At 35.6% G+C, this 27842-nt stretch overlaps 2 protein-coding genes across 3 annotated transcripts in view; both read right to left on the minus strand.

Annotated features, from left to right (window-relative positions):
- LOC142339530 (tubulin polyglutamylase ttll6-like) overlaps positions 1-18738 on the minus strand; it is a 56390-nt gene extending 37652 nt beyond the window's left edge. The window contains exons 1-8 of one of the 2 annotated variants that reach the window (XM_075389633.1): positions 18673-18738; positions 17706-17964; positions 12395-12530; positions 11849-11899; positions 11374-11533; positions 5101-5231; positions 4596-4752; positions 4089-4232 (exon numbers count right to left, since the gene is read on the minus strand). In XM_075389633.1, coding sequence (XP_075245748.1) covers positions 4089-4232; positions 4596-4752; positions 5101-5231; positions 11374-11533; positions 11849-11899; positions 12395-12530; positions 17706-17916 — 990 coding nt within the window. In that variant the 5' untranslated portion in view covers positions 17917-17964; positions 18673-18738. The remainder of the gene's footprint in view (positions 1-4088; positions 4233-4595; positions 4753-5100; positions 5232-11373; positions 11534-11848; positions 11900-12394; positions 12531-17705; positions 17965-18672) is intronic. The other variant, XM_075389634.1, reaches the window with a different exon arrangement.
- A 1551-nt stretch (positions 18739-20289) lies between these two features.
- LOC142340455 (uncharacterized) lies at positions 20290-26078 on the minus strand. The gene is made up of 3 exons (XM_075391028.1): positions 24026-26078; positions 21897-23738; positions 20290-21698 (listed from the first exon to the last, which is right to left on the minus strand). Exons 1-3 carry the CDS (start codon positions 26076-26078, stop codon positions 20290-20292), a joined length of 5304 nt encoding a protein of 1767 aa, XP_075247143.1.
- Between the last annotated feature and the right edge of the window lie 1764 nt (positions 26079-27842).

Below are 27842 nucleotides of genomic sequence, written 5' to 3' on the forward strand. Positions count from 1 at the left end.
ACGAGCCGCCTTGTTACTTTGTAATTGTATTTCAATTTTCATGTTATAATTGTTCCGACCCCTCTTGAGGGGGGAGGAACTATATACTCAAATGGGTTTTTTTGTTCAGTCAATTTTGGCCGATCGATATATTCATCGTAGAGAGTTGAGACTGGTATCACTAGAAAGCTTGTCCAGCGTAGAATATGGAATTTAAAAGATTTTTTTGATTTTCGTTTTTGACAGGGAGATATCGAGGTTTAAACTTTCGAGAATAGAGTGAATTCCGTTGATTTCATTCACATTTTTTCGGAATTTTTGACCAAAATTTGGCCAATTTTGATAAAATTAAAAAAAATTTCGAGAAAATGTTGTTGATTTTACGTTTAAAGAGTAAATATATTGTCGGCTATTTTCATTGAATTTTTTTTTACACAAATTCCGGCTAAATATTTCACAAAATTCAGACTTTTTTAAATCAAAAACAGCACGAAATAAGTTTTTTTAGTCCACTCTGATCAAATTTGCAGGAAGTGCACAAACACACACCACTAAAACAATCTTTGCAGACTGAAAAGGGGGCTATTTCCACTTCAACTTCCGTTGAGAGTGCTCTGTAAATAAAACTTTGCCGTTTTTTGCTAACTTTATTCGTTGATTATCAAAAACGCAGCAATTAGTTTTGATTTTTTAACTAACAAAATATCTATATCAATGACATTCCAAAATATTCCTAAAGGACAATCAGCATTAGCAGGACTAGTTCTGTACCAATCTTGGACCGTTACAATCCAAAAACAATTCGGATTGTCGTCAGTCGGTTTTTTATAAAAAAAATTCGATCTTTTTTTAATAATTAAATAACAGAACGATTCAAATCAAAGCTCACTAGTGATAGGTCTTATTGGCTTCCTAATTAGCTCGAAAACAATTTATCTAGTTGATGGCTTTCAAAATTATGGTCGTTTTGATTTTTAAAATGTTTGATTTTTAAATAAAAAATGGCTTATTGAATTTGCCTACATTTTTCTCTTAATTTGGTCAACTTGTAGCTTAGTATCAGCAATCAACGAGTGCTCTTTCACTCTGCTGTATTCACATTTAGTCTTTATTGCGGTTTTAGCCCTTAAGTTATGGTGTTCTGGATTTGATGGTACTAGATTTCACAATTTTTTTATTTTTAGTTATTTGCCAATTTTTCATGTTTTCTAGTTTTGTCAAATTATCACGTTATTGTCAGTTCATATAACACATTTTTTGCGTTCCAAATAATGCACAAAATGATAATATTTAAATCCTTAAAGATATAGATTGTGGATCTACCACTTCGATAGTACTTTCTCGAAGATTTTAATGGAACTTTTTAATTTTGTCTTTAACTGTCGTTTTTACTTCGTCGTTTTAGTCGCATTTAATTTCCTGTACAGTGACCCGGTTTGATTGGCTTTTCCTGAGAAAGTAGATGAGCCGATGTTCTGATAATAGAAGATAGATAATGGCTTTCATGACTTTGAAAACAATTGTTTTCCAAAATGAAAAAAAAAATTTCAACGTCGCAATTTTGTTCCTCTTATTGTCTGTTTGTTACCTGGTCTCGTTAACTAAAGGTTAAAGATGACATTATTTTTGTCAGGGGAAGGTGTCAAAAGGGATTGGTGTCGCAAAATTTAATGTTTTTTAAAGAATTCGTTATGACTTTACTGGCTTCGACACGGGTTTCTCACAAAAAAAATAAATTATTTTTCGATTTTTGTCATATTTGACGTTCTTTTTGTAGACATAAGACTTGTTCTGGATAATTGCAGGTCTCGAGGGCTTCCATTGGAAGAATGAACGAACGTATGCAATTTTTTCATTTTGTAATTAACGGCTTTCATGTCTTTGGAAATAAACTTTTTTCGATGAAAACAAGTATTACATAAACTTGCTTTTTATTCTTTTTGGTCTAACTGTTACCTAGTTTCATTAAAGAGAGGTCACGTAATACATTTCAAGGGAAGGTGTGAAGAGGGATTGGTTTCACAAAATCTAATGTTTTAAGAGAATTCGTTATGACTTTACTGGCTTCGACACGGATTTCTCACAAAAAAAAGCAAATTATTTTTTGACTTTTGTCATATTTGACGTTCTTTTTGTAGATGTAAGATTTCTTCTGGATAATTGCAGGTCTCAAGGGCTTCCTTTGGAAGAATGGATGAACCTATTTAAATTTTTCATTTTGTAATTAATGGCTTTTAGGTCTTTGGAAATAAATTTTTTTGGAAAAAAAAACAAGTATTACATAATTCATAGTTTTGTTCTTTTTTCTTTTTTGTCTACTTTTGCTTATTTTAATTATTGATCGGCTACATTATACATTATCGGTGTTCGGCAAAGGTGCAATCGAACATATTTTGGGGGCCAAAGTATGGCTTTACGGCTTCCAAAGCATTTTCTGGCAAGTTTTAATTGATTTTTAGTTTGTTGTCTATTTGTTGTTCTTTTTGTAACTACATAAAAAATTTAATACCAAGAGTTCTTATTTACCTTCTATAGAAGCATTGTTAATTGTAAACCTATAGGATATTTTAGTTGATTCCTAATGGTTTTCATTACTTTGAAATTAATTGTTTTTTTTTAAAATTCAACGATTTTTCTAACTTTAAAGTTTGTTCTTTTTTTGTCTAATTGTTACCAAGCTTTATCATGAACTGGTGAATAACCATTTTTTTCTGGTGAATTACAAGTTATTTTGTTTATTTTCAGTTTTATCTGACGCTATTTTGACTTTGTTATTAAGTTTTGTTTTTTAAAACGGACATAAATTTTTTGATGTAATTAATGTTTGTTGTTGTTGTTTGATTTTGCCGTTCGTCTTCGCTCGCTTTCTTAATACCGGCATATCTCATCAATCTAATTCATCCTTTTTTACTCCACTGGGTTATTTGCTTTGGAGGCTATCTTTTCGTTCATACACCATTTTTTTTGAACAATACTTGAATTTTTTGTGTTTTTCCATCTGTTCCTCTTTTGGTAGACAATTATGCCAAAATTGTGGATGAGCGGGGTCGGAACTTTATGTGCGATCGCACATTACCGAGCCGCCTTGTTTTTAATTTAATTTTGGTTTCATTCATAAAAATTCCTGAGACAAGATGGCTAAAATTGTTCATTCTATCTCCAATTTCGCCCTTGCATGCTTTTGTAACGCGGAGCTCCGTGAAGTTGGTCACAAAATTTAGCATCAATTTGCCAGGGTTTCGAGCAATCAACGAAAGAAAGGCCTTTTCTTTGCAAAACAGTAAATTGAACTATGGTATATGGAATATTGTCACTCCCATCCCAAAAAGGCAAACAATTCCAAAAGAGATATTTGCCACGTAATCTTTTTCAAAAATATCAATAAAATTGCAGTTCGCTCATACGAAAGCCTTCTTCAAAATTATGGGATCCCATTATAAAAATCTTAAGGGGTGGGTGATTATTTTGAGGAGACGGGCCTAATATAACGGTGAAGCGGAAAGACCAAAAAAGTTCAGCTGAGCATGCTTGAATAAGCCTTTCTACATACAAACCTTTTAATTTTTTAGAGCTGTTAATTCAGGCTGCTGGTATTCATAGATGAACATGCACTCATTTTTAAAAGCGAATTGCACGTACGCCGCGCATTTCTGGCGAAAGCTGCTGTATATTTTACATACTAACATAACGGAAAGCAAATTGCTGATATAGAAAATTCAGAAGCCAACAGAAATAAAGATCAGTCAGAAACTAACATCCCAAATCAAGTTTGACTTACCTCAGATTCGAACTTCTGAAAGTGAAACACTTTTGAGTTAAAACAGGCTGGTTAGAGAAATAATTGAGAAAATACAGTTGGTGTAGAAAATAGGTTTTTGTCAATTAATGATGGTCAAAAGTTAGTATACCAGCATAAATACCTTGAACTTAGACATGAAAGAGACACTCAATACTATAATATATTTATTTCTGAAAAGAGAAGAATCACCCTGCACAGGAGGATAAATCAATCGAATTTAATATTTTGATACTTGAAATTGCATCCAGCAGAAATTTGAAGTTAATAGAAAAATTGTTTTGATTATTAGCACTGATGTATAGATGCTTACTGCATTCTGTGTAGTTGGGTCAACATATTTGATAGTTGCGAATCTGGCCAGTCCATCTCTCCACATGTATATCCTGAGAGGGTCACAGGAGGTCACACAGATGTAGAGACGAAGGTCAAACTTAAACCCGTCAACCAGAAGGGGCTGAAATGATGATAAACCTTTTTAGAACACACAACAAAAATCCCATTAGTGACAATCAGTAGAAGAACTTTGATCAACTTTGCAAAAAAAAGTCTACTTTTGACAAAAAGCGCAATCTTTCACACTCTAAGATTGGCGAAGAGCTTAAATATGATGACTTTTTGCGCGTAATACTTTTTGTATTAAAATGGCAGGTGCATATGAGGACGCAAATAATTTGCTCCCACTAAGCTAAGGAGGCCCAAAAGGGAAAAATCACATTTCGACTTTAAAAAGGGGACATGGAATCAGAGATCTGACTTGCTATCTTAACCATACAACCCTCTGATAACTGCCAAGAAAGTATTCAACAATCTGGGTTACCTTGCTGACGTATTGCTGGCAAACAGAATGCTCATTTGGTTTGATCTCTTTGGGATTCTTGCATATCCAGATGCCCTTGCCTTGACTACCACTCTCTGGCTTAAGGATGTATGTCTTGTTCTTTTTCTGTCTAGTGTACGCTTGGAAGTCTCCGAAACTAAAAGCAAATAAACAAAATAAAATCAATATGGAATATCTAGTAAGTGATCTAATGATCAGACCTATTTTTGGACCTGAATACCAGCAAACGGGCCAAAAATACGACGAAGAGAAACTCGGATCTATTTTTTTAACCCCGTTCAAGTGATGCTTCCGTTTTATGGCAGTTGATAAAAAATAAAAACAATAGTAAATATCTCTAGAGACTGATCTCATCATCAGATCTCGTATTGGATCTTATCGCAAAAAATAGACCGGTCACTGATCCATAAGCAAAGCTCATTTGATAACTCAATGAGGTAAAAAATCAATAATATTTTTAAAAAAAAACAGGATAGCATCTTACTCTGCGGGTAGGCACCATGACTTTGGGAAAATGGCGTAGTCCTTGGGGAATAGCTTTACCATTCTGTTCATGTTCCTGGCCAGCAAGTCTTTCCGACAGATCTCAGCCATGCCCGGGAAGTGGTTGATCTTCTACAAAAGATGAGGGAATAAATATTGATGATGCAATTTACAATGATCAACTTTCTTCATTTTCTAGGTTACATAAAAAGCCTTTGGATAAGACAGATAGCTTGAACCTTGGAATTTGCTTTGAAAAAGTTTCGTGTAGCTAATTCAAATCCACAATTAACCGGAAAAAGGACGTTTATTTTTCAACATTTTAATTTTTTTATATTAAAAAATTATGTTAGTATTTCAATATTACGGGGGATTAAAGATCCGATATCCACCGGGAATTCGTGTAAAAAAACTTTGCATGATCTTGCAAGATAACCATCCCATGATAGAATCCCACGTCATAGTCATTAGCATTCGGTATCGGCTTGAAATAAACACCTTGCAACGTCTATTTCCTCCATCAAAAAATAGGCTAGCAAAACTTACGCAATGCTCAATGTAAATACAAGCGTTTGATACCTTTCACTCAAAAAAAGCGTACTGATTATGAAACCTTTAAGAACTTCATAGTGGCGATTTGGAAAATTTTTTATAGAAGTTTCGAGAACGATAAGAAATGCTGATGGCATTGCCAATTCATAAATTTAAAACTTCTCAGATCGAACTGAAACATAGCTGCATGAACCCATTAGGGACCGCTGAACCCCGCAAACGGTGAAACCCATACAAAGCATTCGAAACCATTCGAACGATTAAGAGACCACTAGAGAAAAATGTGGAAAAAAAATAGCTGGCAATGGTGGAAATGCAGGAAAATTTGACCTTCAGTTCTGCTATTTTACAGTTTATTGAAAAAAACTGGAATAAAAAATTTGCTAATTTGAGGTCAACCAAAAACTCGCTGCTTAATTGCTCAGCTGGCGCCCCCTATCAAAAATATAGATATAACTAATCTTTGAGGGGCTAGAATTTCAAAAATGGTTATTTCGCTGTATCTTTCTCCAAGACCTCCAAACTTTTGGTTTGTCCCAAACAAAAATTACGTTTTCAAAATATTTCTCTTTGACAGAAAAATATTTTTTCCAAACAGCGGCATATACTTTTTTAAAATAAGATCAAAAGCTTAAAAGATAAAGTTCCCAAGATATTATTATTATGCTCAGAAAGAGGATTACTCAAAATGCTTGTGAAAATGTCTATACTGGTTTAAAGGCCCCGGCTAAATCGTAAAATCTATCACCCAATATCGAACCACCCTGAGCCAAAATCTAACCTCATCTTCACCGTGCTGGGTCTCGGAAACGTTCTGAAAAAGAACGGCTAATGATACTCTGGTATGTAAGAAGAAGCTCTGGTATGCAAGAAAGCAAATCCTCCCAAGTACAATCCATGGAGGTTTTACGAACGACTCATGAAAACAGCGCAAAGGAAAAGAGAAGCAATCGTGCATATGCGGCCTTGCTCGGTCGGACATCTGTTATCATTGAGGATAGTTCACATCGTCATCAAGTGACTCTGACAACCCAACCATGCCACATTTGTGGTTAAACTATTCACGAAACTAGAGAAAAACAAAGCTATTGGACTCGATGGAATTTCAGTTGAATCTTTCAAAATTCTGCAGAATGTGGGTATTAATAAAATATTTCAACTTCTCGGCCACATATATGAGACCAGATTTATCCCGAGGACAGGCTCAAGTCAATCCTCAACACGCCGCCAAAAAATGTTGACTGTGAAAACTTCAGGACTATCTCTCCCATAAGGCACACAAGATTCTACTTATAATTGTTCTATAAAAGATAGAGAAAAAACTGCATATCAATCAGCAAAGAACAGTATGGTTTTATGCCTGATAGTGAAACTCCTAATACAATCTTATGTCTTCGTGTTATTCCTGAAAGAAAGTTAAATCATGGGCCTTTGACAAAGTACAACATAATGAAATGTTGGATTCAATTCAAGCTCTTGGTGTTGACGACAAAGATCACCTTGTGCAAAATATCCATTAGCAGCAGAAAGCAACAACTAAAGTGTGTGATGAAGAAACTGAAGTGCTTGATGTGAAAATTTGGGTAAGGCAAGGTTGCTTAGCGTTGCCACTGCTGTATAACGCCTTCAGTGAGAAAAATATGCAATCTATCATCATCGAACTTTAAGGAGTCGCTTTGCCGGTGACACTGCGATCATTGTCGATTCTTATCGAAGCTTCAGTTGCTAATTACAACGCTCAAACAAGCGTGTACACACTATGAAAGAAATCAAAAGCAGGACAAACAGAATAGAAACAAAAAGCTATAACCAAGTAACCCGAAATATGCTCAATCGGGCTTGATCACACGGTAGTTAATCAGACGAACTGAACAATTGATCAGTCAAAAGCTGCTTTTAACAACCTGAAAAAAGTTCTAACTAATAAAAGACAGGCCTTCAGTACACGACTCAAATTCTTTACTTGCTACGTATGGCCGGTACTCTTGTAGGCTTGCGAGGCGTGGACGATGACGGCCGAGTCACGAAAAACTAATTGAAAATACTGAATTGTGGTATTTGAAAGATGGAACAAATCTCTTACACAGCCCACAAAAACAATGAGTTTGTTTTAAGCAAGACCGCGAAACGAAGAAGAGTTTTAAAAACTATAGATAGCAGAAAGTTGCAGTTTTTTGGCCACATAGTGAGAAGCAGAGTTTGAAGAAACTATTTTTTCTGGCTATATTATTGGCAGGAGAAGCAGAGGACGACAGAGGAGAAATTATCTTGATGGGATAACCAAAATGATTGTCAGAGGCCGACCAGATTACATAAGAGCTGAGAAAATGGCAGAAGAAAATGGAAATCTTCCTGGAAAGCCCATGTCTGCGACCAGACACGGCACTAAGAAGAAGATCACCCAATAGCAGGCCTATCTTGCAAAGTAGTTATTTTCCTAATATGAGTTTGATGCTAGAGTAATCCAAGTGTGGACAGTTGAAGGCATAACAGCCTAATTATTCTCAATTTTTGAATATTTCCCATTGCACATCAAAAATGAAAACGAAGTTAAGGTACAACCAGCATTTCGATCTCGCGTGCGTACAAGTAGAGCAAAAGATCCCATAAAATGACACCTTTGTGAAAACCTTTAAAAAATAGAAGGAACCTTTTTGTTGTGTCTTGAGCGGTTTTCCCCAAATTTTGCAGGATCTTACAAATTAGCCAGGACAATTTGACAAGAGTTAAGTAGTGAAAGACTCAATTTTTTCACATTTTTGAGGCAGTACAGCCATTTCATTTCATTTAAATTACATGGAATCTCATAAAGGAAAATTGGCAAAAATTGGCTAAAGGAAAATTGGATATCACAAACTAAACAACGACTAAGAAATTTATGCCACATGGATTTGGAAGCATTTCATCATTTGAGCCACTTCTATGGCGAGTTAACAGAACACCAAAAAACATTTTTAAATCTTTTCTTTCGTTTTCAGTTTTAGTTTCCAATTCCAAACCGCTCATTTGCCAGACACTTTAAAGAACACACTCAGACAAAAACAAATATTTTATTTTCCAGCGAGATTATATCCACAGAATAACACCAGAATTAGACCAGCATAGCAGATTTGAATTTAGAGCTGAGCATGAAAATCTGCGCTCTAAAAAATTTTTCAACTCAATCTGTTCTTAACAATAACTTTTCATCCTTTTCAAATTTATTCAGTGCTGTTAACTCATTTTAATGCACAGACTTCAAAATTGCTTCTCAAATTGAAAAATACACGTAATTTATTCATTACTACAAAGTAGTTTAAAACCACTTTGACATGAACTAGAGGTTAATATAATCATTGCTCAAATAGATGACAATCTGAATACTTTCTCAGACCAGTAAAATATCTTTTTACTGTTTTGGTATTGAAAACTAGAAAAACATATAACCAGCAGTGCTTCAATACTTGCTCTACCATCAAAAAGGTTGAGACTCGAAACATACATCAAAAACTACTGTTCGGTTTTATTAAATGGTACGTTTTTGTCCTTATCAAATACAAGCAAGAGCAATTTTGTATACGCATAATTTGAAAGCAATCATGCATTTGATAAGATTGAAAAAACATCGAAATAGGAATACAATTTTATCGTAGCAAGGCCACCACCGTACATGTACAGCAATCCTGATTTTTATTGGATCAAATTTATTGTTTGACAAAATAGAGCGATAACAATCAAAAGAGAGAGCATATAATCCTCCCAGTTCATTGTGCAAATTATAAACAAAAATAAAAAATTTGAGAACCTATTATGCACAGATATGCACACATGTATGGAACCAAACAAGCCAACGGTAGAAAATTTGGTAAATTTATTTAGGGAAGAAGCGATCTATAAAATTTGTGGATAAAAACAAACAAACACATATCACACTTCGCTTCATTGCGCTTAATAGCGGTCACGGTACAGGCAACAAAGGGAAAGAAGGCGGGAAAATTCCAAGTAGTTAATGACTTCCCTGTCAAATTGACGATAATAGCAATCTTTTCAAGCAAAAACCAAAACGTATAGAGTTGCTGAACTATGAACGGTGAAAAACTTTGCTTTGAAAGCTGACGTAATTCAATGAAAAAATCAACACGAAGGATCGCATGGTTCTGAACGTGGTACAGAATGCCCCCACGTCGGCGTTCGACAACATACAATAAATCACATAAAAAACTATTGCGGTATGGTTTGCAAACGCGCAAAAATTTCGTTTAAGCAGAACCTTCGTGTTGACGAAAAAGCATTGATAGATATTTTCAGACTCAACAAGTTTCACAAAAGCATAGAAAGCAAAATCGGGATTTCAAGATTGTCTATAAAACGCAATTCTTATCATTAAATTGATATTTTGCCTTTAACTGTGCTCTTATTTTCTACAGTGAAGAGCAAAAAATTGCAAAGTACTAATATGAATATGCATAACGAGCTCCGAAAAACTTTCGAAGATCTTTATTATATATGGTAATAACAGCGCAGCATCAGTTCTTCTCTTTTAAAGGTATTCAAAAAACTGGAAAAGAGTCCAAATTGACATAGCCTCCTAGTTTTACAAAGTAACTGAAAAGACCACTGCTGGAAATTTGAGGACAAATTATATTTAAAAAAGCCGAACAATTTTAGATACGTTGAGTGAAATTTGTTTCTTCAAAAATTGAAACAGACTCATCACGAAATGAAAAAGGAAGCTTTACAAACGGAGAAAATTTATGTTAACCTATCTATTCATAAAAAACTTTCACGATAAGCAAATGTGCCCACTGATGTTACGCAATTAGTGTGATAAGTGTTCCGACCTCTCTTGAGGGGAGGAGGAACTACTATATACTCAAATGGGTTTTTTTTTGTTCAGTCAATTTTGACCGATCGATATATTCATCGAAGAGAGTTGAGACTGGTATCATTAGAAAGCTTGTCCACGGTAGAATATGGAACTAAAAAGATTTTTTTTATTTTCGTTTTTAACAGGGAGATATCGAGGTTTAAACTTTCGAGAAAATAGAGTGAATTCCGTTGATTTCATTCACATTTTTTCGGAATTTTTGACTAAAATTTTGCCAATTTTGATAAAATTTAATAAAATTTTTCAAGAAAATAATGATTTTACGTTTAAAGACAAAATATATTATCGGCTATTTTCATTGAATTTTTTTTGACACAAATTCCGGCTAAATATTTCACAAAATTCAGACTTTTTAATCAAAAACAGCACGAAATAAGTTTCTTTAGTCCACTCTGAATAAATTTGCAGGAAGTACACACCCAAAAACCACTAACACAATCTTTGTAGACTGAAAAAGGGGCTCATTCCACTTCAACTTTCGTTGAGATTGCTCTGTAAATAAAACTATGCCGTTTTTTGCTAACTTTATTCGTTGATTATCAAAAACGCAATTGTTTTTGATTATTTAACTAACAAAATATCTATATCAATGACATTCCAAAAATTAAATCCAAAAAATGTGATCATATTTTTGAGTACTTGTTATAATAACACCAGACGCAGGTAAAAACGCATGTGGAATATAGATCAGCAAATAAAATCTCATATGTAAAGAAGAAAAAAATGCTTTCAAAGTTTTTAAACGCTTTTTCGTTTGTAAAATTGTTTTCTGTAATTTTTTGCATAATTGTAGAGCTTATGTGCCACTTTTTGCTGCTCATCAAAGTCTCATATGTTGAGAAAAGATTTACGAACCTGGTATTTCTTCATTTCCATAACCCTCTGTAATGAAACTGAAGTATCGCACCAGTAAAGCATCCAGTCTTCGTCATCTCCCACCTCTCGCATTCCAAACTTGCGACAGGACCTCCGCACACAATCGTATTTGCATGCAGTCAAGTTAACAGTACACCATCTGAACTCAATTATCAATTAGAACATGAGACCAAGCCCAATCAGAAAACTTCAATCTCAATTATTGGGTCTTTCTCATTATAGATCCCAGATAAGTTGTCATATAACGCATGACCACTAAGCTGGGGGGTCTATAAGGGGTCACATAAGGCAGAAGTCATATAACGTATACCCAACAATCCCTCCCCTCCCCCCCCCCCCCCCTTTAAATGTACCATATTGGGGGCTATGATGGGAAAGACCCCAATTATTCACATCAATGCTTCAAGTGCTAAAGAGAAGTAAGATCAGTTTAGACATTCAGATTGTTTAATACCTGGATGGTTTCTTTTGACGTTTTTTGGCAGACTTAGAATCTGCGCTTTGCCTACGAAATATAATAAGTAAGACAGGAGTAAAAGCTATTTCGCGGGTAGTAATGCAACCCTATGGAAAAAAAATCGAATGGACAACAAAATTTTAAAAAGACGACAATTGTATCAATGCTAGCGGTTAATTCTCCCATAGTTATGTTTCACATGGTATCTTGATATCATTATGTTGCCAGCTGCATATGGTGATAATGAATAGCTAAATTGATGAGAACATTGTGATAACCATTGGGAACCAACGGCTGTTCGCGGACAGCAACACAAGCCCGTAAACACCGATTATATAATCAGTTGACATCGTCACTTTATAAGTAAAATTTATAATTTTTGTTCATTTTTTTTTAAAACTCAATGATAGTAGCTGTTGGATTAATTGCGTTTGAGATCTAATCTGTGATCAACAATAGAAAACTATATATTTTTTTTACTACTACGTTCAACAATTTTAGTTAATGGAAATTTAACTGGAATCTAATCCAAAACAATAATACCTTTTCTTTTTCTTGACTGGTTTCTTCGAGGTAGAGGCATCTCTAGATGATCTTCCTTTGTCGCTCTCACATCTACTGTGTCTTCCCCTGCGAGTTTCTTCCTTATGCTGCTCCGATATTACGTCATCATCGTCATCTAATACAAAAACACAACCCCAAATTTCGTGAATACGAACAATGGGATCTATTCTGCTTTGGCTCCCAGCTTATTGGGCATAAGACCATTTTAACCCTCAATGTTGCTATTCTCGGAAATGGTTAACTTTTTTGAAACCCAAAGTGAGTATAAGTAAACTTCATGACCTCAAATTCAAAACAGAAGTCAATCATTACTATATTAGTTTTAAAGGGAATAGTATAAAATTATTTTTTTAAATGTGGCGTGCCGTTATTAGTATATGACATTTATAATGCAATCCACAAATTTTAATCGAAATATATGGACAAAATTTTTCAAAAAAAAAATCAAGAAATTAACAAAGAAATTTGTTGCAGAAATCGAAACCAACCGTTTCTCTAACCAGTATATCTCGCATCTACATATAAAGTCGAAACCAATGTACACTTGTTAACTAGGGCACAGAAATGAACAGTTTGCAATTCGGGAAAAAACAGCTGAATAATAAGTTTTTGAAAACAGAAAAAACCTCGAAAAGTTCTTTTACTCCATCTTTATCTGATTTTCTTTGGTTAACTTTTAACCTTTTCTTCATGCACTTGCCTATTACTAAATTATGGTCTCAAATAGCATTTCAAGAAACATAGGACTCCATAAAAGAAAAAAAACAGACACTCAAAAACTTTTTGATAGAGCAGACAAACACAAAATTTTATTTTTTATTTTTTTTCATTTTCATTAAAATTTATTTATCTTTTCTAATAGTTTCATAGACAACAAAAAACAGCAAAAATTCTACCATACATGAGATACAAGAACGAAAGACAAGGAACAACTGATTTTCTGAAAAAACTTAACTTAGGACGAGAACTTCTTCAACTCAATCTTTTTCGGTTGCTTTTAAACTTTGCTTCTTCCCCAGTGCACCGGCCCTTCAACTTTTAAAATTAAACAAGAAAAGTTTAAAAAAATTAGCCAATTAAATTCGAAACTTTATTTTCTTAATTTTCTTTGTTATAACTTTATTATGAAGATCTTTATTATAACGAAAACTTATCGCTAAATGAGATAACAAAAAGGAAACAAGACAGACCACAAACTTTGTTACCAAAAGACAAAAATAGTATACCCAATATAATGAACTGATAAAAAATCTTATCTCATTTAGTGAATTATGTTGGACTGGTGGTTGTATAATAATTTGAAACGGCAAAAATTTAAGCTAACAACTCTCTATTTCGAAAAAACTTAAATTTTCAAAGTTTCATTTAAGCTAACAAACTTTCTCATTCGAAAAACTCAAATATTCAAAGTTTCATGAATTCCAAGATGTTCTTTTAGTTTTCTTAGGTTAGTGTTCACTGTTTTTGGTCTAGTCAGACCTTCAATAACTTTAATTCACCAATTAAATACAGAATGAATCGGTTGAATGAAACAAATAATCTGCATGAAATCTGTTCACAGAATTAGCCCGTATTTTTCGCTTCTTTGTAAAACCTTTCAATGACTGGTGCACTCCTCGGTATTATTTGAGTTTTAATTAAATGTGAATTGGAAATGAACGAACGACTGTCGCGATGGAGTTTTCCCGCTCAACATTAAAAAACAATTTCAAGCTTTCTTTTCTATCTAAAAGAACTCAAATTTTTGTCTAGGTTGTTTAGATTGATTTCTTAAAATTACTCAAGAATTAGTCCTCGAAAAATTTTCTTGAGATTCTCCAAAAATCAACGTTCCTAGATGCGTCTGAGAAGGGCCTGAAAACTATTTGAATGATTTTTTACTTAATCCCCCACCTTTGACTTAAAGACATGACTCCTTTTTTCTTCTTCATTTAAGGACCAGTTTAAATTAGAATGAAGAATTTCACATGCTATTGAAGAATGAAGAATTTCACAGAAAATGCTATCAAAACTGAAGTCAACCAGTTATAGAAATAAAAGTTTAAAAATAGCGGTCAATGATTTATTGGGTCATTTAATAGAATTATTCTCGTTTTAAACTTTCAGCAATGTTCACTTATTCTTCTTATACCATCAGTTTCGACCCAACAACCCTTTACGGTATTTTAAATTTACCATATTGCGCATTAGAGATAACGCTCGTTGAATACTATTTAACAAAAAAGCAACAATGCGTAAAAGTTGGCGAATCGTTGTCGTTAAGGGGAACTATTTGCTACGGGGTGCCACAGTGTTCTATCTTTAGTTTGTTACTTTTTCCTCCTGTATATTAACGATCTCAGCAATGCGTGTAAGTTTGTAAACCCACTTGTTATGCACACGAAACAAATCTTATAATCATTGGTGATGATGAAATAGCTCAGAGCGCTAATTTGAGTGAAAATCTGGCAAATATCAATCAATGGCTGAAATACAAAAATTTCTCACCAGAATAGGTAACAAAGAAACAAATATATACCATTCCACCGAGTATTTAGGTGTTTATGTTGATACGAACTTAATTTTTATTAGTCAAATTGAAGTAACAACGGAGAAATTATCTCATTGTATTGATTTAGTAGCGAAGATGCAACTTTTTGTTTCAAGAAAATGACGTAAAACTTATAACGTAAAACCTGCTACTCAAAATTGTGTCTTAGTTTACAGTGAAACCAACTTGTCAAAACTCTGCGATTTAGCAATATTTTAAAGAAAAACAGTCAGGATATTATTTTTCAAAATATCAGGAGACAATGTTGAACATCAGTTAAGAAACAACGAAATCATGACTACTGCAATTGTTTGTGTATGAGTTGGTCAAATTTTTGTTGCGTAGTGTTAGGGAAGTTGATTATAACCGCAATACGAGAAGCATGAGTGCTCAGCTCTACAAAATTCCTTCATTTAAGAAAAACTGGGTTAAATTTTGTTGAAGTTCCACGGATCGAACGCTTTAAACTACATAATTAGGCAGAGCTTGTAGCTAATTGGAATTGAGTTGTTTTAGGGCCGTTGCTTTCGCAAATGAAATCGATAAACGGAAATATTTTATTCTCATAGTACCCGATAAACCATGGCAAATTTTACTCAAATAAAACAATTTAAAAGGAGCAAAAAAATTCCATGATAATATGATATCTGGAACCCAGCCTTGTAGGGTGCCAGATTTAATTTTTCGCATTAAAAATGACATTTTTTTAATTTTGACGTTAACGAATTATTTTGAAGTTCAATTTGAGTTCTTCTTTATTAATATTATTCTCATTATTATTATTATCATTTTAGTTATTTCTCTCTCTCTCTCTCTCTCTCTCTATATATATATATATATATATATATATATATATATATATCTATATCTATATCTACATCTACATCTACATCTACATCTACATCTACATCTATATCTATATCTATATCTATATCTATATCTATATCTATATCTATATCTATATCTATATCTATATCTATATCTATATCTATATCTATATCTATATCTATATCTATATCTATATCTATATCTATATCTATATCTATATCTATATCTATATCTATATCTATATCTATATCTATATCTATATCTATATCTATATATATATATATATATATATATATATATATATATATATATATATATATATATATATATATATATATATATATATATATATATATGTATATATCTATATCTATATCTATATCTATATCTATATCTATATCTATATCTATATCTATAATTATATCTATATCTATATCTATATCTATATCTATATCTATATCTATATCTATATCTATATCTATATATATATATATATATATATATCTATATCTATATCTATATCTATATCTATATCTATATCTATATATATACTCTTACTGAACATGTATCTATCAAAATTGTTTGGAAAATGAAGCAATAATTGTTTCATCAAATGTTGACATTTTGCTATGGGTCCTATAATTTGGGCACGTACTTGCTATACAGGATCCTCTCCATAAGCTGCTCTACTACCCACTGTTGTGATGTTTTTTCTATTTGTTTGTTTATTTATAGCGTGGAAAAATTTATCCATATATATATATATATATATATATATATATATTTCTCCATTGTTTGTTAGTTTACATATATTGTTTATATATATATATATATATATATATATATATAGTAGTTAACTTTTTTTTTTAAAAAAAATGATTAAGTTAGTTAGTTGGTTGACAGGATTTAGGTCATGCCCAGGAGAATTGTGGCTCAAACGCAGCTGCTGTTGTTAACGTTCAGTTTCTTGTGGTCGCTGCAATCGCAGCAACCGCAGTGCAGTTTCGGAGTGTCTGTCTGGATCGAACTTCATTTGAAAGAATTTGTCGTCGACACCTTTCAACAAATTTTTTCCTTTCGTCAAGTTGTAGGAATGCAGCGGACGCTTACTCAATGGAATGTTCCAACGATGTTGCCTAGCTTTGTTGCTCTTGTTCGGAATTCGCTTTCCTGTTTTTGCTTTTTGAGATTTCTGATACAAAAAGTCGTTATTCCTTCCTTCTCGTGATTTATTCAGTAACTTCAGATTCTTGCATGTAGTGGGCCCACTCTATATCGTAGCGATTGTCAAGGATGTCAAAGTACACTAGGAGAACATGTACTTCTTGGTCCATCGACATTGGTAGCAACTTCAGTCTGTCCTGGTAAGTCACTTGGTAGGTGTTGAGACGTACAACTTGAGTTTTGCCTTTTTTGAGTATTGTAATGATTGTTACAATGTTCACTTGTATAAAAACAGAATAAAGACTTTTTGCTGCTTCAGCATAGCACAAATAAAAAGAAACTCTTCGCTATTTTTATTTAAAAAGTATGTTTTAACAGGTTTGAGAGATACATTGGAACATTCTGTGCTACGCACAGACTTCCGCGAACGGTCTTTTTGATGTTTAGGGTCTTTCCCATTTTTAGCCATCTAATTTAATAGACAAATAACGTATCGTATCCCCCTAACTACCAAATATACCAAAAACGAGTGGACATAGTGGAAAATACTCTATCTGCCACTAGCTGTGTAAAGATTCAATAACGATGATCCACTTATGTTATTAAATAAATATTAAATAAATATGTTATTAAATATTATTAAAATTGGTTCTGTTACTTTAGGGAGATTAAAATATCACGATGGAGGGGTTAAAGTATCATGGGGGTCTCAAACTATCAACGAATGGGTGCAGTAGAATAGTTATCACTAAACAAAATAAAATATACCTTTTTCGCCGTCCTCTTCTATATCCATTTCGTCGTCGTTGTTTGCATCAGAAAAAACTTCGACATCTACGTCATCCATAATGCTACTACTCCTGACCTCTTTGCAAGATAAAAGCATTTCAGCATTTTCTATAGCTCGCTGAAGATTTGATTCACTTTTGGTTACCTTTTCATCTAATACGGTTTGTTTCACTTCGTTGGTCTCAAGCATGGTTTCACATGGCTATTTTAACGAGATAATTGGTTACATAATCAGGGCCTGAAATAAGAAAAACTCAATCTACCTTTTCGCACGCCCTGCTTAGAGCAACTAATTAAAAATGCGCGACTTAAAAACTTTTTGTTCTTATGGCACGTTCTTTCATTTTTTCAGCTGTCGAAGTACTAGATTTACAGATATTTCTGACGAGATTGCAGCCCGGGTCGTCCAAATAATTGCTCGAATGTGCATACAGCTTCTGTAATGTCAACAAACTTGCCACGTACAAAATGTCTCTTATTCAAACCCATAGCCGACGTTTTCTGATGTCCATCTCGGAGATTTTAACTTAAACGAGCTCTTTATGAAATGAATCCCAATTGTTTCATATCTTCTTGTGTGTTTCTTATATGTTTATAAAGCAAAATTGCATCTTACAAGACCTTGAAAAATAAATTTATTGCATTAGTCTTAGCGTACAGAATTAAACGAATTAAAGCTGATGCAATTTCAGTAATATTCTCAAACTTTGAGTCATGGAAATATAAATTAAATTAATTGACGGCAGAGAGTTGAAAGCTCAGAAAATACTTGGGTCTTTGTCTAAACTGGTTGGGGAGTGGGGATCGCAAAGTTTTGGGTCTATGATGGAAAAATAACCCCGAAAATCATCATTTTGAATTCACCTTTACTAGAAGCTGAAGAGCTAAATCACCTATTCGCTCTTAACCATCCAACATATCTTACTGTAAGATTAATTTAACATACCTCCAAAAAAGAAAGTAGAAAGAATCTTGATAAATATCATTGAAACGAAGCGAGTTGTATCAGGTGAATATATATGTCTTCAAAAAAGCAATTCCCCAGTAAGAAATCACAGGAAATTGAATGAACTGGCTCTTTCATCGGTGTATGAATTTGTTTCCGTCCTATTCAAACGGAAAACAACACAAAAATGAAGAAAAATCCAGACGCAGAGCAACAAATAAAAACAAGTGTTGTGGGGAATAAAAGGCCCAGCCACCATAAGAAAACAAAGTGCCTCACGGGATCTCACAACGATGCACATTTTATCACGTTGAAGTTTTAGTTGAAGTTTTAGTTATAAATAAGAAAAACAAAAATCTCTAATTTTTGCATATTAATACAAATCATGAATGCAAAGTCTGGCAGAGTTTTTTTTACGAAATTTTCAAATTTAAAAAAACTCCAAGTATTTGAATTTTGTATAGAATCAACCTGTGGGCTTTCGATTTCTTAAATAGGAACCTGAAGCTCACAAAGCTGATAAAAGTGGGGCTCCACGGGAATATGCTACACACAATACAATCAGTGCTAAAATGGATACTTCTTGATAAATAATTCCTGTCATATGAGATTGAACAGAAAACAGGAGTAGCCCAAGAAGACCAACTCTCACCACTTTAATTTAGTTTATTTATAGCTACTTTATATTTTAAGTTGAAATGCAAGGGGCTAGACGTTATATTTTACGCTGATCACTTAGAACTTCGGAGCCATAGCCAAGGCCAACTACAACAAAGATTGAATTATCTGAACAGGTACTGTAGCAGGAACAATCTGAAAATTAATGTAAACAAGACAAAATGCATAAACTAATGTAAACAAGACAAAATTCTATCAAAAACAGATATCTGGGTGAATTTTTTTCAAGCACGTTATCCCCCAGTCACCATTTGAAGCATCTAATAAAAAAAAATTATCAGTCAGAAGTGTTGCGTTGCAACACTTATTTTTGTTGATTAGACTTGCTTTAAACGCTTTAAAGACTTAAATGCTTTATGCTTAAGAAGAACTCAAGCTCAAAAGGAAACAAGTGTTGTTGATAAAATCAGATGAAATTATGATTTCTTAGTTCAAATCACGTGGTAATTTATTGTTGCGTTTGTTGAAGAAGTCATCTTGAATTGAAGTTTTGAAGCTCTCGCAATATGAAGGTCAAAAGGTTGTTAACCACAACATAACCCGGCCTCCTTGAACGAGTTCAATTGAAAAGTAATATTGAAGTCACTTGAGATCTTTTGACACAAGAAATTTCACAGAAAATTTTTGACGAGGAAATTGTTTTCTGAAAATTGATTGTTGTTTGCCTTGCTGTCATCTTCGTCGTCGTAGTCGTCATCGCTGTCGTCTTTGTCGTTGTCGTCATCATCATGCTCGTGGTCATTATCAACATCATCATCATTGTTGTCGTCATTGTCGTTGATGTCAAGAAGGTGAATGATTTACAATTAGCTTGACAGACTTCAAAATATTGCAAATACTGAATGCTGATGATATTGACTTTAATATTGATTGCTCATTGTCTAAGGAACGCTTATCTTCCGGTCTTGTTGTATTGAATTGGGTTGTGCTGCTGACTGGTCAATCCTCATCCATTGATTCATCCGCTGTCTTCCATTTGGGTAACTGAGATTCTGGTCTCTCCTTCTCCAATGGAACCAGTCTGCTTACTGGTCGTATGTAGAGTCCTGTTTGCGTTCTAACTTGGACTACTCGTACTATCTTGTCATTTCCGTCGAATATTTTTGTAATCCTTGCCAGTGGCCATAGCATTGGAGGCGTGTTGTCTTCCTTGATGATAACGATGTCATTGACGGCGTGCTGTTGTTTGTTATCCTGCCATTTTGGTCGATGTTGAAGTGTTGTCAAGTAGTCCACGGACCACTTTTTCCAAAATTGTCTGACAATGTTGTTGATGCTTTTGAACCTTCTGTTTAGTGTCCGGTTGTCTTCCTGAGATGGCTCCGGCAAAGCTGTTAGTGGGCGTCCAATAAGAAAATGAGCGGGTGTTAGTGCTGAGGGGTCATTGGCATCGCTAGAGGGGGCTGTAAGTGGGCGAGAATTGAGGATGGCCTCAATTTGAGTGATCAGGGTTGTGAAATTCTCAAAAGACATCTTTGTTGTCCCCACAGTCCTGTAAAAATGTCTCTTCATGGATTTTATTGCGGCTTCCCAGAGACCTCCGAAATGAGGCGTCCGTGGAGGAATTGTCAACCAGTTTATCTGATGTCCTGTAGTGAAGGCATCTACCAGTTCCTTGAATTCTCTGTCCATTAATAATTTACGAAACTCAATTTCTCCCCGAGTTCCAATGAGAGTCCTTGAGTTGTCACTATAAATATTTTCGGGCAGTCCACGTCGTGCTGTAAAACGTTTTATGGCGTGCAGACAGTCCTCCTTGGTCAACGTTGTCACTGTTTCCATATGGACGGCCTTTGTGCTGAAACATACAAAAAGGGCAACATACGTTTTCTGCAATTTTCCGCTGCTGTCTTTTATGCTGAAAGGTCCACAGTAGTCCAAACCAGTGTGGGTGAAAGCAAATGATGAAACAACACGTTCTGTTGGCAGATCTCCCATTTGAGGCTGAAGAATCCTGGCGTCGTGGCGAATGCATGGCTTGCAGTTGTAAATAATTTTTTTAACAGCTGATAGTCCTCCGGGTATCCAAATTGTTTGTCGAAGATAAAACAATGTTAACTGTGGGCCTCCATGTAAGTTCCTTGCATGAGCTTCCCGAATCAGGAGCACTGTGATTGGAGAATCTTTGGGAATAAGGACAGGAAACTTCTTGTCTATGTTGTATGGCGAATTTGCTAGTCGTCCGCCCACGCGAACAACTTTATTGTCTGGGTCGTAGAAGGGAGAAAGTTTGAAAAGTCGTCCTCTTATTGGCAAAAGCTTTATTCTTCGTTTTGTGGTACTGTTGATCAATTCTTCTTCACTTGTACCTACTTGTTGCTGCAAATCGTTGAATCTTGTTGGTTTATCTGAAATACCTAATTGAGCTGTACAAAGCTTACCTACCTGAACCTTACCAATCTTGCCTACCTCAACCCTACCACCCTTACCTACCTTAACCTTAGCAAACTTACTTAACTCACCTTGACCAACCTTACCTACCTTAACCTTACCAACCTCAACCTTACCTACCTCAACCTCACCAACTTTACCTACCTTAACCTTACCAAGGCGTTTATGACAATACACATTCTCCGGAATGTTGTTACCTTTCCCTTCTGTCATTGATGAAGATGATTGACTAACAATGGCATCAAACTCTTGCAAGTAAAATTTTTGAATCAGGCTGTATATGGCAATCCGTCCAAGGTAAAGATCTGAAGAGCTGAGTTGAAGTGACGGAAATTCAGATGCTATTGCAGCTTCCGACTTTTTCTGTTGACATCTTTTTGATGATAGGTTCCTTTTCTGTGAGTAGCGTTTGGTATCGGATTTTGTTGGATCTGTTCTGCTGGCAATGGTTTTCTGGCTTTGTTGTTTGGCCGTCTGAATGAATTTCTTGACATAACAAAAAATTTGAACCAGTTTTCCAAATGAGGATGTTCGATGAATTAGCTGAACTATTGAGTTGTTCTCCTGAGTATCAACCATTGTTGTTTTCTTCAGTGTTTCTCCTTGCACTTCGTTGTTCACTGCATGCTGATGTTCTTCAATTGATTCCGACTTCGGCCAATAATCTTTGCTTTTTTCTAGCCAGCTGGGTCCATTCCACCAAACGCTGTGTTTGGCTAGGTTTGCGGCTGAGATTCCTCGTGATGCGCAATCGGCAGGATTCTCCTCCGTCGGCACGAAATTCCAATTGCTGGATGGAATGAGGTTCTGAATTTTTGCAACACGGTTGGCAACGAATGTCTTCCACTTTCTTGGAAAGTCTTGCAGCCAAGCTAGTGTTACCGTTGAATCTGTCCAAGCGTACACTTTTGGTGTCAGGAAACGTTGATCGTTCAAAGATGATGATATCGCTTCCACCAAATTTGCTCCAAGAAGTGCTGCACAAAGTTCCAACCGGGGAACGCACAAACTCCTTATTGGTGCAACTCTGGTCTTTGCTGTCAACATCCTTGTGTGAACTGTTCCGTCGAAAGATTGTCGTATATACACAACTGCGGCGTAGGCTGTAGTTGATGCATCACAGAAGACATGAAGTTCAATGTCCGATGATGCTTTCGAGATTGAAACTACCTTTCTGGGCAGTGTAATAGTTTCCAATTCCTTCAGTTGAACTCTGAGTCGGCAGTACTGTTGCTGAAGGCATTTCGACAAAGCTTCGTCCCATCCAAGTCGGTCCATCCAAAGCAGTTGAACAAAAGATTTGAACTGAATTGTTGTAGGTGAAAGCCTTCCCAACGGATCAAAGAGCCGTGTAACTTCTGACAGTATTTCGCGTTTTGTAGATGGTGTCTTTTCGTCTAGTTTTGCTATGAAACTGAAGTGGTCTGGATTTGGGTTCCACTTGACGCCTAAAGTTTTTATACTGTAGTCGTCGCTTTTAATCGTCATCTCGTCGGTAGTTTCTCGAAAGTTTGCAGGTAGCCTTTCAACAAGTTCTGGGTTACTTGAAGTCCAATTGCGAATCTCAAACCCTGCCTTTGAAAGAACTGCTATGATTGGGTCCTGCAGTTTCATTGCGCTTTCCAGATCGGGTGCTCCTGTCAACAAGTCGTCGACGTACATGTCTGTCGTGATTCCTAGCTGTACATTTTTGTCCGTAACATCTTCCGCTAAAATTTGTAATGGGCGAATAGAATGGAACGCTGATGATGCTATTCCGTACGTGACACGTGTCATCCTAAATGTCTTTATATCTGTTGAGTTCGGTTCCTTCCAAAGTAGTCGATGATAGTCCTTATCTTCGGTATCCAGTTGCACTTGTCTGTACATTTTTGCAATGTCTGCTGAAAGGGCTACAGGATACATACGGAAATGGATCAGGATGCTGAATAGATCTTTCTGGATCCTGGGTCCCACCATCAGTCTATCGTTCAAAGAAATTCCACTGGTAGTCTTTGCTGAACCATCAAAGACTACACGCAGCTTCGTAGTTGTACTTGAGTCTTTGAACACACAGTGATGGCTGAGTTAATAGCTTTTCTCTTTTGGCAGTAGCATCTCCTTTGCTGGTACTTCTTCCATGTGTCCTAGTTTAATGAACTCATTGATGAACTCGTTGTATCTTCTGTACAGATCAGGCTGTTTTTGAAGTCTATGAAGGAGACTTCTAAGTCTTCGTTGTGCTTGCTGCTGGGAATCCCCCAGTTCTCCAATTTCGTTCTTAAACGGCAGTTTTACGATGAACCTTCCTTCAGGGCTTCTTCGTGTGGTTGTGTGGTTGACTTGAAGTGTACTTCACATCTTCTTTCTTCGTCGGTCAGATGTTTAGTTGCAGGCACTTCCTCGATTTCCCAAAAACGCTGCAAACTGTCTTCAAATGATGACACAAAGTAGGTTTGCAAACTGGAAGAATTGGAAGTTTGCACGTTTTTGCGTCCAATTACTAACCAACCGAATACTGAGAGCCGATAATTAACGGGGATGTTTGATTCTTTCAGTCTGTTGTTCCCAACCATCAAGTCCTCATAGTGTCCAGCTCCAATGATTAGATCAACTTGGGCGGGCTTGTTAAAGTCGGGATCAGCCAACTGTAGTTCCTTTACTGTCTCCCAATTGTCTGTGTTGATGTACCGAGAAGGTAAATCGTTTGTCATTTTCGTTAAAACTGACGCGTCAATGATAATTGGTGCTTTGTTTTTTGGTTGAAGGCAAAGGTCAACAAATCCGCGATTAGTTGAGACTTCATTTCCTCCGAGTCCAAAAACACAAGTATTGTTCCTCTTTCTCTTTAGCTGAAGTCTTTGTACTGCAGCTTCAGTTACAAGATTATTCTGAGATGCAGAGTCCAGAATTGCTCGCAGATATACTATTTCTCCTTGAACATTAACAGGAACAATTGCTGTCTGAAGAAAAATTTCCTGTGTCTTGTCTTCATGGGTGAGGGCTGCTGTTATCTTTTGATCGATAGTTATTTGTTCTGCATTACTGCTGGAGGCTCCAGATGAAACCTTCTCCTGATCTCTTGCGTTGGCTTTGCGGCTGTTTCCAAACGAGTTTTTCAATTGATTTACTTGATGCGCATCTTCTCGATGCAACAACGTGTGATGCTTTCGTCCACATTGGCGGCACGAAGAGCCATCGCAACTCTCTGCTCGGTGTCCTGGTCTTAGACAATTGAAACAAAGTTTTTTGACTTTGATCAGCTGGGCTCGCTCCTTGACACCTAAACCTTTGAACTTACCACATTTGAAAATTCTGTGTTCCTCTTCACAACATTCGCATTGCTGATTCGTTGTCGTAACATGAGTGTGAAGTTGTCTCTGTGGATGATTTTGTTGCGTATGCGATCGTTTTTCGGTATTTGATGAACTGTTGCTTGGTGCTGCTGACTCCAACGCCTGAACACGTTCCTCCAGGAATGTCTTTAGTTCCTGATAGGTCTGTAGTTCTTTCCCCTTTGAAGAAAGCTCCCAGAACTTTCGTGTTTCGGTGGGCAGTTTTTCTGCAATCAAGTAGACAAAAAAGGGGTCCTGATGCTCAACTGGTTGTCCCATGTTCCGAAGAGAAAGTCTGTGCTCCTCCATTGTGTCGACAAGTTTTCGTAATTCCCGTGTGTTTTCGTGTGAAACTGGTCGATATGAGACAATTCCATGGATGTGGGCTCGAAGTATCAATCTCCTGTTGTCGTATCGGTTCTGCAAAATTTCCATTGCAACATCGAAGTTATCGTCGGTGACTGTGATTGAAGTTAACATCTTCGAAGCTTGTCCCTTCACTGCTGACTTCAGGTACTGTAATCTCAAACTGTTTGTCAACTGATCGTTATCTATTACTGCTCCCTTGAAGCGATCATAAAAAGAGATCCAGTCCAAGTAGTTTCCGGAAAAACTGGGCAAGTCGAGCTTTGGTAGATTGATGTTCTGTATATTCCTCGAAATCGTGGTGCTTCCGGCTGCAAATGAGCTCTCTTGTGACGAGTGTCTTGTCTTTCGCTGAACAAACCGATGAACACAGTCGATGTTTTGGCATATCTTGTCATCATACTCCTCTGTCTCAACAATTTCATCGTGCAAATTGTCAGGATCATCAAAAAGAGACTGAATCTTTTGGTTCTGCTCAGATAGGAAGGCTTGCTTCTTCTTCAATAGTTCAACTATCTGCTGCAGTCGGATAAGGTCGTCTTCATTGATAAGTGTGAACGGTTTGTTCAATATGCCGTCTGCTTCATTGTAGAGTTTCGTTGCAACTCCTCTGTGAGCCCCACGCGACTTTCGAAGAAGTTCTAGATTTTCTGGCATATTTCTGATATGCTGTTGTCTCACTGTTCCTTGCTTTGTTCTTGATGTTGTTCTTTAGATGTATTCTTTGGCTGTATTCTTTGTCTTTATCTGTTGTTGTAAATCTTTTGTGGCTAAAAGCTCAGAAACAAGTTAAAACAGCGTGAAAGTTGTAAACATAGGGTTGTATCTACCCCCCCCCCCGCAAAAGTGCGGCCAATTTTTACGCGCGAACTTAGTCCTAGTACTTCAGGGGGCAAAGTAAGCTAACAAAAACCGTGTTCTCGATGAGAACTAGAGAGAGAGATTGACTTCCCCTGAAGTTTTCAAAAAAAAGTATGCAGAATCTTGAGTATACAGTTACCCCACTAGATATCCTCTACCGGGTCTCTTGGTTAGGTTAATCAACCTAGTTATACAAGTTAATCAACTTGAATAACATGTGGGGGAATGATGGTATCTAGTGGGGGGTCCGCTTTTCAATTTCCCTTTAAGTTTCCCCTTTTAAGGTTATCAACAAATTTTTGAGAGAGTGAATGCTTTGGGTGCTTAATGCTTCGACTATTTTATCCTTAACCTATTTTTCGGCGGACCATTAAATGTTGCGTTGCAACACTTATTTTTGTTGATTAGACTTGCTTTAAACGCTTTAAAGACTTAAATGCTTTATGCTTAAGAAGAACTCAAGCTCAAAAGGAAACAAGTGTTGTTGATAAAATCAGATGAAATTATGATTTCTTAGTTCAAATCACGTAGTAATTTATTGTTGCGTTTGTTGAAGAAGTCATCTTGAATTGAAGTTTTGAAGCTCTCGCAATATGAAGGTCAAAATGTTGTTAACCACAACAAGAAGCTTCAAAAAACCACAACAAGAAGCTTCAAAAAGCTTCAAAACGTAAATCCGCAAAAAGCCATTTTCAGCTCAGCTCAACAACATTCAAATTCAATTGTTATTCCAGCCTCAAACTACAGACTAGAGACGTACGTCGATGAACTTTTTGAAATCGAAATATAACCGCATTATCGAAAAATAGAAGCCGTTGTTTGGAAAAGTTCGGTGCTTCGTGAGCATGTACACATCAACCACAACGCTACTAAATGTCGATGTTTCAAGATATACACGGATTGGCAGTATGCCCGCCAAAACACAAGAGAACTATTGCTAATGGATTGCACAATAATTTTTGTATGGAAGGAATGTTCAAATAATTTTTGTTACCAATTGCAGGAAAATCTATATGTGTGTGTAGCTTTTGAGAAAGAACGCCTTTATCGACCGATCATGTTCTTTATTGTAGTCATTTCTCGAATTTGACACCCTCTAAAAACTCTTGAACGAAATTTAAGGTTCTTTTTTTGGGAACAGTAAAATTTTTCGACAATTTGCCAATGTGATCTGATGGCTAACTCATTCTTCTTCTTCTTCTGTGTCAGTGGGATCTGACTTTCATTTCAATATCCTTCTTTTTCAAATCCTTGTACGTAAAACGATTATGTAAAGGATGGGTAAAAAACAGAACCAAATTCCTATAGAGGAATAAGTTTGCTATGTTGTTTCTACAAAATCTTTACCAGGAAAAATTTATCGACGTTTACGAAATTGATCAGAAAATTACGCAAATTCTACCGCCAAGTCAATACGGTTTTCGACATGGCCTCTGAACAATTCATGCTCCCATCTCAAAGAAGCAATCAAAATAAACGTGACACAATTTGGAAAGTTCTACGCATGCTTTATCCATATCGAAAAGGCATTTGATTTTATTGATCGCAATCTGTTGATAT

Source organism: Convolutriloba macropyga, chromosome 5 (genome assembly GCF_964194025.1).
Source record: "Convolutriloba macropyga chromosome 5, txConMacr16.3, whole genome shotgun sequence".
Taxonomy (NCBI): domain Eukaryota; kingdom Metazoa; phylum Xenacoelomorpha; order Acoela; family Convolutidae; genus Convolutriloba; species Convolutriloba macropyga.

What these genes read in the sequence shown, in the direction of transcription:
- LOC142340455 (XM_075391028.1), bottom strand. Translation starts at nt 26,078, where the DNA reads ATGCCAGAAAATCTAGAACTTCTTCGAAAGTCGCGTGGGGCTCACAGA. An exon ending in CGAAGAAGCCCTGAAGGAAG is followed by an intron (nt 23,739 to 24,025) that starts GTTCATCGTAAA and finishes TTGATGGTTCAG; the next exon opens with CAAAGACTACCAGTGGAATT. An exon ending in GTATTGTCATAAACGCCTTG is followed by an intron (nt 21,699 to 21,896) that starts GTAAGGTTAAGG and finishes TAGGTATTTCAG; the next exon opens with ATAAACCAACAAGATTCAAC.